This window comes from Syngnathus floridae, chromosome 13 (assembly GCF_059516105.1).
Source record: "Syngnathus floridae isolate MCC-2025c chromosome 13, RoL_Sflo_1.0, whole genome shotgun sequence".
In the NCBI taxonomy this organism is placed as follows: domain Eukaryota; kingdom Metazoa; phylum Chordata; class Actinopteri; order Syngnathiformes; family Syngnathidae; genus Syngnathus; species Syngnathus floridae.
In genome coordinates, this window is record NC_142425.1 from 4,192,349 (window position 1) to 4,205,609 (window position 13,261).

Sequence of the window (13,261 nt, forward strand, 5' to 3'; positions counted from 1 at the left end):
AAACGAGCGTTTGTTTTCGAGGAGGACCCCAGGTTTAAGGTTTGAGCAGGGCGGAGAGCAGAAAGAAAGAAGGCGGAGGGGAGGAGTTAATGCGCGTGCGCGTAGACAGTTTGTGCTCGGGCTCGCCTTTGGCAGCAGTTTGAGGAGAATCCAACCGGACCGGAGTGGGGAAAATAGCAGTCCGATCCCGACCGACTCACAAGGGTGCAATCCGCCATGAGTTGGGGAACGGAGCTTTGGGTAAGTCTTTGGGGTACTTCTTATCAACACTTTGGAAGTGCTCCGCTTTTGTTGCAGTTGTGAGTTTATTGTTCAACTCGGCGAGTGGATTTGGAACGGGAAAAGGTGCTGTGTTACCGTTCTTTTTCTTTCTTATCGTCTTTTCTTCTTTTTTAAGCGTTGTGTAAAGCACGCGCGGCTAAGGCTTTGGGCAGTGGCTAATGCTAAAGCTAATCCCTGGCACACCTCAAGCAACGCTTGTGACAGCGTCGGCGGAACAATAGGCAGGTCTCCCTCCAGGCAGCTCGCCTCTCTACCTCCCTCGCTTCGCCGGATTTCGTGTTGCAAAACTTGTGCTGTTTGCCCCACTCTATTCAATATTTAGACCGGCAAGTTGTTTCTTGAACAATTTTGGCTGTCACGCCCAGTTTGGATGGACGTTGGCAGGGATTGCTTGCAGAAGGGCGGAGAAAAACCGTGAAGACACACCGACCGCGCTCATTGTCCCTCAAATGATCATCATCCGATAAATTAAAGTTAATAATCATCATAATCATCATAATAATATTAATAATAATACTAATAATAATACCGGTTTGTTTTAACTTGATAAATTGCCACTCGCGTGCGTAGACGTAAACATATTCACGTTGACTGATATTCACGTGTCTCATGTGCATTTAGATGAAATGTATGTTGGGTTATTTTCGATGAATGAGTATGACTTATTTGTGAGGGTTTGTGTGAAATACTATTTCTTATTTATTCTAAAGCTTTGTGTTTTCTGTAAATTTGGGTTATAGACTGTTCATGTATTGAAATTATGGTTGTTTTGAATTATTTAGGGATCATCATGAACGGTAGCGTAATGACTCGGGGCCACCCAACTAAAAAGGCTTGTTAGAACCCTGTTATTACTCCCTTGTGGGAAAATTTAACTTGCAGCATGTTGTATATTTGTGTTGCACTGCGCACAAAGCGGGTCACACATACGAGCGTGCGAGGTGAGACGTCAGACTGAAAGACATGTCTCGTTACCATCTCCTGAGCTGGAGGGGTCGCTTTCTTTCACAAGGGCACCTCCGTAGTTGTCAGGAAGCGGGCTAGCATCCCTCCAATATCTGTGGTAGTGGCAAAGCTCATTTCAAAGCAAACAAAGACGCTCACGCGGACCGAGTGGCCCTAGTCATAATCCTCTGATGAGATTAATGTGTTGGCTGTCAACATTCAACCTGTTTGGCTGCTTAGCACTTCATTAGCTCAATTCAGACGGATACTCGGATGCCGCCATACCGTGCTCCGTTCTGTTCTCCCGACTCGAGTCTTTCGGGGACCAAGTCTCGCTTATGGAGGAGAGACCGGCAGGTGGTGTTCTCTGCCGACCAGCCACGCTTCAACAGAAGTGCGAGACGGGCCTTTACCGGAATGTCCGTCAGCCGAAGAGTTGAAAAGGCCCTGTCGGAACGTCAGACCGGCCGTGAAGCAGCGGAACAAGTTTCCATCCTCATATTTCATCCAGGAGCCGGCGCACGCGGTGTGGAAAACATTTGATACCCACAAAGCTTCAATATTTTAGGATGTTGCCTCGGGTCTCCTACTGAGGCGAGTTAGCTAAGGCGATCTTTTGTATGGCAAGTCAAAGGACCTTTTCCGCAGTGTAAGACACAAGTTTTACAAAAGATTCTTTTCAGATTGTCACCTAGTGACTCAGTTTTTGGTCGGTTCTCAGCTGGAGTTTCCTCACAGCAGTCATAGGGATCCAAATTCCGTCTTCTTTTATCTGTAGTGTTTAGTACGTTCTTTCCAGGAAGTGAAATCTGACTCACCGGAGACAGGAATACTTCCAGACCTCTCCTAGTCATGACTTGGCAGGCTTCGGTCAGACCGGCAGCTGTGCTTGGGTCCACTTTGCAGCATCCTGCCCGACTTTGGTGCTCGCAGGCCACTAAGCAACAAGCGTGGATGCTGCCAAAGTGAGGCGAATGTTGTGTTGATGTCCAGTCGGTCTTGTGTGCGGGCACAACACGTCGTGACCTTGTCGGGCGGATGATCTGTGAGAGGGGCGTTTTTCTGCATGCGGGTGTGACGGTCACGCTGGCTTTTGGTTGCAATTTGAAGCTCATACACACTTCTTGCTCGCGCTGTAACTCCAATCACACCACGGGGAGTGACTGTATACACATGTGAGGAGTCTAACTAGGTCAGGTTCCCGCTTCTCTTCCTTCTGCCGTTTCCTTTCTGTCTTTTTGCATGTGAGAAAACAACGGTGAATCTCGCTTCCCAAGACTTTTCCCAGGCTGGCTATTTGGCTAGTTGGCCTCGTAAAAGTGTTCCGTGTTGCCCTCAAGTCTGCCCTGCTCATTTACACACCAACGTACTAGCTGCTGGCGTAGCTGTGTTTTGGTTACCCCGGTAACATGTCCATCAATTGCGCATTGTACCTCTGAGTCACGCGCTATAAACATCCATAAACGAGAAGGTGCCTGGCATTGTGTCTGCTCCTCAAAGCCCTGAAAAAGATTAAATATACATTTTGAAACGTCGGCAAATGCATTCAACGAAACGAAAAAAACTGTAAAGTGAACTTGTAATGAGGATCCAAGTCCAAGAGGCCCGAGGTTGTTCTTTGACACTTTCCCTTCTTGATCTTATTTGATGTTCCAATTTTCACTTTTCTTTTGCCGCCATTATGCTAAGCAGCTCGTACTGTTTTTACGACGTGTGCGTTTGGGTTCGTGTGTCATCACTCTTGTCTCTCTCCGAGTTGTTTCTACTTTGTAGTAATGACGATTGTAGTAATGTAGTGATGACTATTGGCATCCAAGTGTTATCTGCATGTGTCAATGTTGGCACAATAAAACAAAAAAAACTTACTGATGTTCCCCTCTTCTTAAAATATGACAGCAATTTATTTTCTATAGTTGTTGGCAGTTTGGAAGGTAAACAGACTGATGTTTTTTGGCATACTTCCTGTACTACAGAATTCTCCCTCAAATGTGGGCCAAGAAGGCACATTTGTTAATGTGGATACAGGAAGTAGATGTTTTAAAAACTAATGTTCCACAATGAGTGTGCACAAACGAATGTGGAGCAATGCTTAATTTTGGATTGACGTATCACAGCTGGGGTAGCTCGATCCAGAATTTACCATGTTGTCAGACAAACCGGTCCGTCAGGTTGTGGACGTGCAGCGTGACGGCAGCGTGACAGCAGAGGGCTCGGGTTGCCATAAAAGCTGACAAGCCAGCATGACGCTCACGTTCCCTCTTCCAGCTAGCGAAGGTGAAGAAAAGTGTACACGTTTGTGAGAAAGCGAAACACATTTCGATATTTGTCATTTTCCATGCATGAGCTGAGCGGCGGTATTGGGGGATGCGCAACAGTTCTTGGTTCTTCAGAAATCAGGGCTTTCCCAGGAATGTCATGGAAGAGGGAAGACAAGCTGCGTTTGTGTGTCTGCCCTGGAATGCAAGAGCGGCTAATGAGTCCTTTTGTCCTGCCAACGTATTTTGTGCCCATTAAGGTTGCCGCGTCCCCTGGAATGCATGCGGGACGTCTGCATGGCTCATCCGCTTCCCGTCATGGCGACGTACTTGTGAACAGTGCTACAAGCAGCGATACTGAATTTGTGTGTTTATTTTATTTTTTTTGTCAACAGGACCAGTTCGATAATCTGGACAAGCACACTCAATGGGGGATCGACTTCCTGGAGCGTTATGCCAAGTTTGTCAAGGAACGGTTGGAAATTGAGCAAAATTATGCTAAGCAGTTGAGGTGCAAACACACACAAAGAAGGCAGTGTCCGTCTTTGAGCGTATCTAAGCCATGACTTGTCTCTCTTCTGTATCAGGAACTTGGTCAAGAAATATTGGCCAAAGCGCTCCAAAGATGAGGAACCCAGGTGAGTCTAACAAAATCGGTCACTTTGCTTATGGCAGGAACAAATGGTGCCCATCTTGCAGGTTCACGTCGTGTCTGTCCTTTTATGACATCCTGAATGAGCTGAATGACTACGCGGGCCAGAGGGAGGTGGTGGCCGAGGAGATGGGCCACAAGGTCTACGGAACGCTCATTAGATACAGCCAGGACCTGAAAACCGAGAGAAAACTGGTGAGCACGTTTTGGTCACGCTGTGACAGCGAGAAAAGTGCCCATGCTTGCCCCGACAATGCTTTCTGCGTGTATGTTTGTTTGGAGTTTGACGAGAGGATGCGTATGTTGAGCGTCATGTCAAACATCTGCCTTTGTTTCCTCTCCTGAGCTGCCGCCGCTGCAGTAAACGCTTCGCATTCTTTGGAAGAACATTCCCTTCTCTCAGTGGAATACTTAAGCCACTTTCCAAATGTGGAGATGGGACGAGACCCCAAATAAGAGGCAGACGTGTGTTTTTTTTTTTTCTTTTCCCTATCAAGTTGTCGGCTGGAGTAGTATTAAGCACAACTATTCTTGGAGAAATACACTACGCCACTAAATGGGCTCACATGCTAGCTTACTTTCATTTTCACATACTCAGCTATGTCATTTGATTGGCCCCTGCTAAGTAGTGGTGTGGCACTTTTCCGCGCTGTTGTGGATAGCAATGTTTTCTTGTTTGTGTTGTGTGTCAGTTGTCTTTTGGTTTAAACGTTGTGTTGTGTTGCTATTGTGTGTGTGTGTCTATGTCTGTTTGTGGTTGTTTGTGTGTGTCTGTTTGTGTGCGTGTGTGAGCGCAGCATCTGCAGGAGGGCAGGAAGGCCCAGCAGTATTTGGATCACTGCTGGAAACAGATGGACAACGTAAGTAAAAGGAGGAGGGGAGGGGGGTATGTTTTTTTTCCTCCTTTCATTTTCTCTTCTTTCATATTTCAAAGGTTACTCTAGGTCATATGGTTCTCCATATATTCCTTATTTGACTTTTTTTTTGTCGAGAGAAGAAACACAGCTTTGGCTGGTCGTTGGGAGTGACGGCAATGACACACAGTCGCAGGCGCATGTGCCACACTTGGCAAACGTCCTCTTGGCTTTGAGAATCGCCCGCAGCGATTCCATTTGCTCATTTCTGAGGTCATTTGGTTGGATGTACCCCATTAGTGCAACCAAGCTAACAATTTGCAAAATCATGACACAATGTGGCGCAACTACCGGCATCAAATGCTCATTGTGAATTCTTTGATAGTACAGTGACTAGTCAAGTGTCTATTTGGGTGGGTGGCTGTGAGGCTTGACTCATCATCTGCTCGTCATGTCTCCGCTATTCAACTGTTTGGTTCTCTACTAATGTGACCCAGATGGCCTGTCAGGAAGTCGACCATCTCCGTCCCATTCACATCACTTTTTATTTTTCTCTGTGGCTCGTTTAATATTAGCCCGCACGTTTTGGTGGCTTTTTTTTTTTAATCGTCACTTAATTGATATTTTACAACCACACATTTATTTCAGATCCTCTTGCCATGGATAATGCTTTGCTATTTTGTTTTTGCTCAACAGAGTAAGAAGAAGTTTGAAAGAGAATGCAAGGAAGCAGAGAAATCCCAAATAAATTTTGAGAGGTTAGACAACGACATCAATGCCACAAAATCCGAAGTTGAGAAGGTAACTAACAGCCTCCAAACTGTGCCAATGTGCCTTCCATCTGCATTAACAACAAAAATGTTGACTTTGCTGTTTGCTTTCAGGCCAAAGCGCAATACAACCTGCGCACTCACACGGTCGACGAGAGCAAAAACGAGTATGCCGCCCAACTGCAGAACTTCAACGCCGAGCAGTGGAAACATTTCAACAATGCCATCCCGCACATCTTCAAGGTAACCCAAACGTTATCCGGCTGACACCGGCGAGCAATGGAAATGTATTTTGAGCCAGGCTCGTACATTTGGCACTTGCCTCTTCACTAACCGTCATTGCTTTGACAATTGATTGGTCAAAATGCACACGCCTGCGCTCGTCTCGCAGAATCTGCAAGCGATGGATGAGCGGCGAACGGTGAAGCTCGGCGAGACGTACCGAACCTTTGCAGAAGCGGAACGAAGAGTCATTCCCATCATCTCCAAGTGCTTAGAAGGAATGGTTACGGCGGCCAAATCAGTTGATGAGCGAAGGGTGTGTAGAAGGAAAAAAGCAAGATGGAGAATCGCCGCTTGCTGTCTGAATGACTTTTGTTGTTCTTTCCTCGCTCCAGGATTCCGGCATTGTCGTGGAGTCCTTCAAGTCTGGTTTTGAGCCTCCGGGCGACTTCCCCTTTGAAGACTACAGTCAGAATCTCAGTCGAACCGGCTCCGAGGGGGCCATCAGCAGCAACACGCCCAAAGGAGATCGAGACAGCGCCCCCGGGCCGCGACCGGACCCAAAACACTCAATCAGCAAAGCCAAGAACAAACTCTGGCTCTTTGGGAAGAAACCAAAGGTACGTGGCGCGGCGCCTCCCTCTGGTGGAGCATTTGTTGTCTCTTCCATGTCATTAAGCAGCAGCACAAAACGTACAGGTTGTTTATCTGCAAGTTTGTTTCAAAATTTTATTCTGATTTGCCAGCCCACGTGACGTCGTTGCACATTTGCTTAGCTTGACATTTGTTTTTGTCTCAGATTTTGCTACGCTCATGGACCTTGCCCTTCTTCTTCACGAGGGCAATGTTGGTTAATTATTATCTCTGCGTTGTCGCTGCCTTGCAGGAACCTTGCTGGCAGTAATCCGTCCACGATTCGGCCTTACTTTATTTTCTTGCACGTGGCTCATGATGTCGTTTTTTGGGCTCTGGCGTTTTTATGGCTAATTGTTGACCTTAGTTGAGGTTGTTTTTCGGGCCCGTCCGATTGACAAAAGTGCCGTCCTGACTGACGCTTTTATGCTTTCTTCCCGCTCCCTGCCAGTCCCCTTCTTCCTCCCCCCCTCCACCTCCTTTGTCCTCCTCCTGGCCACGGCCGAGCTCGCAATTGCCTCCCAATCGGTTCAGTGCTGAACGAGTGAACCAGTATCTGTCCGACATAAAGACCACAGTCCCCAGAATCCCCCAGAACTTGAAGGGTCTCAGAAGAGGGGTGAGCCAGGAAGTAGCCTCGTGCCGTTGACGCTTGTGCCAGGCGGATCATGTTGCCTTGATGATTGAAGCGTGCTTTCCTCCAGGGTGTCTGCAGGTCATGAAAATGCTTTCAATTAAAAAAAGATGGCTGCTGAGTCAAATGTGCAGCTCACCTCATTGGTCCGCTCTCTCAAAATTGTCATTTTCGGAGACTTGCAAACACCTTGCTTGCCTCTACGCTCGTCTCCACTTTGGGCTTTTTTCGTTCTTGCCACATCTGTGTCGCAATTACAAAATGGCAGATTTCTCCCACAATCACGCCGGAAAGGAGTTCTGGTGATTTGGGCATTTGGCTTGCGGTGCTAATGTCGCCGACATTGGATGTTTGATGATCTTGGTGGTCTCGCCGAGTTTGCAGTGGGGTGACACAAAGGCGAGAGCACTCTCGCAGATGTGCGGCAAGCAATCGAGCCACGTTTGCCTCTTGCTCCTCACATTTGTAGCTCTCACTTGAACACTTGAAAATACTTTGACATATTTTTATTACTTGTCTTACATAGCCTACACATTCATATTAAGTGATGAACCCCAGACTAAAGGTAAATGAGTTTACGACAAGAAACATAAATCAAAAAGAATTTTACAAACTAAAATGTGGATTGGCGAGGTTAGAACCAATCGACTGTTAGCCATAGGCGTTCGACTAACCAGCATCGTATTTATTATGTCGTCTGCTTGCCTTTCTGGAATCGCTCGTGTGTTACATCCCAGTGGTCCGTCAAGCTGGTAAGTGGACGTATGTTGCTTACAGTAGGAAAGAGAGAAATCTTGCCCTGTCCGCACTATGTATCGTAGGTGTCCCGATTGTAGCCAACAGATGACAATGTAGGGAAAAAAAAAAAAGAAAAAAAGTGGAACGTTAACATTTTGCTTCATTTTGCCCCAGGCTCCATCGGTGGAGGACTTCAGCCACTTGCCCCCCGAGCAGAGGAGGAAGCGCTTGCAGCAGAAAATTGATGAGCTCAACAACAAGCTCCAAATTGAGATGGATCAGAGGTACTGAGGACCTGCTCAAGTTGTGTTGTATCTTAGTCTATTACATGGCCACTTTACTTTTTGCCTCTGCCAGGGACGCCCTGAACAAAATGAAAGACGTGTATGAGAAAACTCCACCGATGGGCGACCCCAACAGCTTGCAGCCCAAAATATCCGAGACCATATTCAACATGGAAAAGCTCCGCTCGGAAATTCACAAACATGAGGTGAGAAAAGAACAAGCGCCATCTCCTGGCCACAAACGACAGGATGTTGCTGGTTCTCTGAAAATGCTGACTCGACTCTCCTGTCTCGTTCCAACGGCAGGCTTGGTTGGCCGAGGTGGAGGCCAAACAGGCCTCCAAGGACAGGAGGCATAGCGCCGACAACCACCATCCCACCCCCCAAGGCAGAGAAAGGTAACTTGGAAATGAACTCATCGCATTTGCCAAAGCCGCAGAGTCCAATCGCAACATGTGCTCTGTTTGTCGCAGCCCTGAAGGCAGTTACACGGAAGACGCCGCCCAGGAGCAGCACACGCCCCATCAACGCACCGGTCCCGTGCAGCCCAGCGGCGACCCACACGAGTTTGACGACGAATTTGATGACGACGACCCGCTGCCTGTCATCGGACACTGCAAAGCTTTGTACTCTTTTGATGGTGAGCTCAGATTCCTCGTGACACTCAAGCTTTCGGTACATTGCCTTTGGAAATCGGGAGGTTGACGTGTGGCCATATTTATGCGCTTCAACAATTGAGGTAGCACCTGCATGTGTTGCTTTTATTTGTATACGGTTAATGTCATGGCAGTTTATGCTGCACGCTGTAAAATGTGCGGTATGCAAGAATGACTAAAAATACCTCGGTTTATGGCTGCTTTTATTTTAGGTCAGAATGAGGGAACCCTGGTAATGGCTGAAGATGAGGTGAGGTGCCATTATTTTGTCCCATTTTAATGTCAGCTTTCTAGCACTTCTTAACTATTGTAATTGTGTTTTTAAAAAAAAAAAAAAGAAGAAGAAAGAAAACCCACCAACCTGTCCTGTATGTTTTCCTGCAGGTTTTGTACATCATCGAGGAAGACAAAGGCGACGGATGGACACGGGCGAGGAAGCAGAGCGGGCAAGAGGGCTATGTGCCCACCACCTATGTGGAAATCACCATGGAGAAGAACTGCAAAGGTGCCGTCACCTACATCTGAAGCTTCACCTCTCTGTCCTGTGAACCCTCAAAACCCTTTTCCATTCTTTCATCACCGACAAGAACCAAGACACAAAGCGTGTCTCCATCTGCACGTTTTGGCTTCCCTCTCATCCACTGTCCGTCTCTTCCACTAACTGTTTAATCATTGCCCCTTGTAGCCGATGCTGCAGTGGTGAGTGTGTGTTTATGTGTGAAAGACATTTTTACAGCATGTGCACGTGAGAAACTCTTTATTGCTTCTTATTGATCAAAGTGCTCCATCTTGTTGATGTTTTGTAAATAGCTATTTTATTGATTTTTATGCTTTTTATTGATTTAAAAGTTTTTGCTTGATCTGTGCCATCAGAGCAGATTTTCCTTTCACTCACGCTCACGTCTTTATTTGCTATTGGACAAATTCATTTAGCTTCGAGTGTTTCTGCATAAGTGACATTGATGTTTTGACATTCTACATTTCAGAAAAACCCTTTTGAGCAAAACCAACAAATTAGTTTCCTTTGCTTTCTGTCCTGCCCAACTTGTCATTTCCTTGTTCCACTGAACATGGTGGCAGAAGGTCTCAAATATGTCGAATAAATTTGATTTATATAGCCACATCGCAGGTGGCTGGTGGCGCACTGGGTAGCACGTCCGCCTCACAGTTAGGAGGGTGCGGGTTCGATTCCACCTCCGGCCCTCCCTGTGTGGAGTTTGCATGTTCTCCCCGAGCCTGCGTGGGTTTTCTCCGGGCACTCCGGTTTCCTCCCACATCCCAAAAACATGCTTAGTAGGCCAATTGAGCACTCCAAATTGTCCCTAGGCGTGAGTGCGAGTGCGAATGGTTGTTTGTCTCTGTGTGCCCTGCGATTGGCTGGCAACCGGTTCAGGGTGTCCCCCGCCTACTGCCCAATGACGGCTGGGATAGGCTCCAGCACACCCGCGACTCCCGTGGGGACTAAGCGGTACAGAAAATAGATGGATGGATAGCCACATGGCTGCACGTTAAGGAAAGCAAAGTCAAACTTTGGTCATTCGACATCCATGCCAAAGGTTCCCTTTTTCCTGTGATGTTGCACCGTATTAACAAATTCTCTCCTGTGTATGACTGCGCAGGTTCCTGAGGGCTGCGGGGTGGCCAGGTGGTTGATTGACTGGTGGAGGGCTCTCGCCGGTGCCTGATTTTTGGTGGTGGGGGTGAAAGCCAGAATGGGAAAGAGAAGGGCAAGTTTGCATGTCGGCATGCTCTCACATCCTTAACGGCTGTGGCATTTTCGCCTCTTAACTAAACAACAGGGGAGAACCCAAATGGCAGTAAGCGGGAATTAAATTCCTTAAAAATGATGCGGGCCTCTGCAAGGAGAGCTTCTACTTGCTAACAACCCATTTGGGGGAGCTCTACTTTAATTGGCCAGTAGAGGACGACCGTCATGTTCCCCTCTCAGCAGTAAAGCTCCAAAGCAAAGATGCTCACATTTTCCAATCTCCAAAATTCCAGTCAGTCGAAAGGCAGACATGAGCATCTCTGTGCCCTTTACTAATTTTCAGGCTCATAACACAGCAGGTGTCGAGCTCACGTCGCAATCACCCGTCCCCGTTTTAAACTCATTCAAATGACGTGCTTGTAGAATTTTATTTTTATTTAAATTGTGTTTGCTAGTGCCGATTTCTCCCATTCTGGAAATGAGGAAAATAAGATTAATATATGGCAGGCTTCTTAAAAATGACTACAAAGCCCCGAAAGAGACATGAAGAAAGTCAAATAATAAATGTAGCGTCCCATAAAGCACATGTTGACTTTTCTTATCATGTCTCTTTTGGGGTTGCATAGCTTTGCGAATATGATGTCTGCCACTAACGTCGAGCGCCGCAACATTTTCACCTCATCCCTTTGCTCATGACATCTGTGCTCGGTTGGTGATGCCTGCCCCCCGCCCGTCGGCCCGCCTGTGCCACTCTGCTCCTCATGCCTGTTCTGACACGTCATCCACATCATGTTGCATGTCCCTAACGCGTCTTCAATGTCTCCCATATGTGTGCTCATATCTGCTCATGTGGTCTGAGCGAGTATTTCTCATCATTACTTGTCTTTCTTCGTGCGCATCACCCAAACAGCAATCAGGCAGAGAGCAGGGCTATCTTGCATCCTCTCCACCGCCCTCGTTTTTTTCTCTTCTCCGGCATGGCGACTTGACATTCTAACTGTCTGGTGACAGACTTTGCCGGGCAAACTCAAGCAGGACTGCTCCTTGTTGAAGAAGAGCCAGAAAAAGAGTTTTCCTCCTTCTCAGGCGTCTCCCATCGGCCCAATATTGCCACGTCATCGTTTCTATTTTCCAATTTGGTGACACAGGGACCACTGATGTGTAGTACACACGTTTTTTTATGGATGCAATGTTTTTTTTTTTTTTTTAAGACGACCAGCTAAGTGTGGTGTGCGTGTTCACGTGGCGCATGACGTGCAGCGGCAGTTTTATTTGAATGACTTGTACATATGAACATCTTTTGATGTCCTGTTTGAATGTCTTTCTGTGGTGTGCGTGTTTCCGTTTGTTTGACTGACTCATTGATTGATTGATTGATTGATTGATTGATTGACACTCTTCGGAAGACATTAAGGTTTGAAATTGAACCGATGCACTTTGCCCCGAAGTACCACAACATTTGAATTTGATCGAATGAATGAAAGAATGAATGACTGGTTGAACGTGCTCGACGAGCACATTGTGTCGAAATGCAGAACAAAAAGCTCTGGTGTTTTTTTTTTTTTTTTTTTTTTTTTAGCTCCTTTGGTATTCCAGCTCTTTTTGTAACAAGTGTTGTAAGAAGCTTTTGCATGATTTTACTTCATCTTTTGGATTAATTCCTCGCTGTTGTTTCAAATCGTCACTGTTGTTTTCATACCCGCCAAGCGTGCGGGTTTAGTCGACTCATTAACAACTTTTGCCGTTTTAGGACAAACTAACAGTGTTGGTAATCATCAGATGTGACCACGCACGCCTTCATTTTTTGTTTTCTCTTTTTATTTATGAAGCTGTGAAATGTGCAAAATGATGCTGTTGATGCTACTTCAAACATTCCTCTGCCCTCTTGATTATGTTGCCACACCTTTCCAAGACTGTTGAGTTTTGTAGTTTCTTGCCGTGCCCCCTAATTAAATTAAAGCCGCAATGCAGATGAAGCCATAGCGAAGCCCCTCCCAGTCTTGTAGCACACTTATCTGCCAAAATTCAGACTCCCAGTGTGCTACTTACACTTAAGACAACTGTCCCTGTTCATTTTGCCCACGGCACAATTGTCGATTGATAGTGCAAATTGCTCTGCTGGTTTCTAATAACAATTGTCATTGCTTCATTTACTCCTTGTTCATGTATTTGTTTATTCTGTATAACACTGAACGTTAATTGCCTTTCAGTCTTCCACTCATTTTGATGTACAAGCTCTGTTAAAAAAAAAAAAAATCCAAAGAGACTTCATATCACTTTTAATGTAGCTGTTAACTAGTGATAAGTTAGGGAAGCTCAGTAATTATCCTTTCAATATTTTTGATTAAAAATAATTGTCATGAGAAATTTGCACTCACAAATTGTGTGATTGTTTTTTTTTTTAATATATATCAACCGTCCCTGTTGTAAATTGAGTACTGTATACGCTTCAAATTCTCTTCCAATTTAACCTCAATTTAATCAAAAAAGCATTTATTACAAATTTTCATTTTTTGTGTGGGTTTTATACTCAGACAAGGTACTAAATATACATCATATATGTGTGCTGTATGTCTAAACAGCATACTGTTGAGAATTGCATGAAATGCAAAATTGAAAAATGTGCCA

The 13,261-nt window shown here is 45.9% G+C and overlaps 1 protein-coding gene and 1 long non-coding RNA gene across 4 annotated transcripts; one reads left to right on the forward strand and one right to left on the reverse strand.

The window, feature by feature from the left end:
* The first annotated feature begins 83 nt into the window (after positions 1-83).
* Positions 84-13,014, forward strand: fnbp1l (formin binding protein 1-like). Of its 3 annotated transcripts, XM_088393364.1 has the most exons (17): positions 84-240; positions 3,878-3,993; positions 4,070-4,120; positions 4,182-4,329; positions 4,932-4,994; positions 5,685-5,789; positions 5,873-6,001; positions 6,150-6,296; positions 6,376-6,600; positions 7,065-7,232; positions 8,160-8,269; positions 8,343-8,475; positions 8,576-8,667; positions 8,743-8,909; positions 9,138-9,175; positions 9,310-9,430; positions 10,545-13,014. In XM_088393364.1, exons 1-17 carry the CDS (start codon positions 217-219, stop codon positions 10,550-10,552), a joined length of 1,845 nt encoding a protein of 614 aa, XP_088249490.1. In that variant the 5' UTR covers positions 84-216; the 3' UTR covers positions 10,553-13,014. The 3 variants fall into 3 exon arrangements, with proteins under 3 accessions (XP_088249490.1, XP_088249489.1, XP_088249491.1); XM_088393363.1 differs by having other exon boundaries at positions 9,310-13,014; XM_088393365.1 differs by lacking the exon at positions 7,065-7,232 and having other exon boundaries at positions 9,310-13,014.
* On the reverse strand, positions 1,260-2,203 carry LOC148388187 (uncharacterized). Its single transcript, XR_015861990.1, has 3 exons — positions 2,046-2,203; positions 1,513-1,674; positions 1,260-1,340 (listed from the first exon to the last, which is right to left on the reverse strand). It is a non-coding gene; the product is annotated as an uncharacterized LOC148388187 (long non-coding RNA).
* Positions 13,015-13,261: the final 247 nt, after the last annotated feature.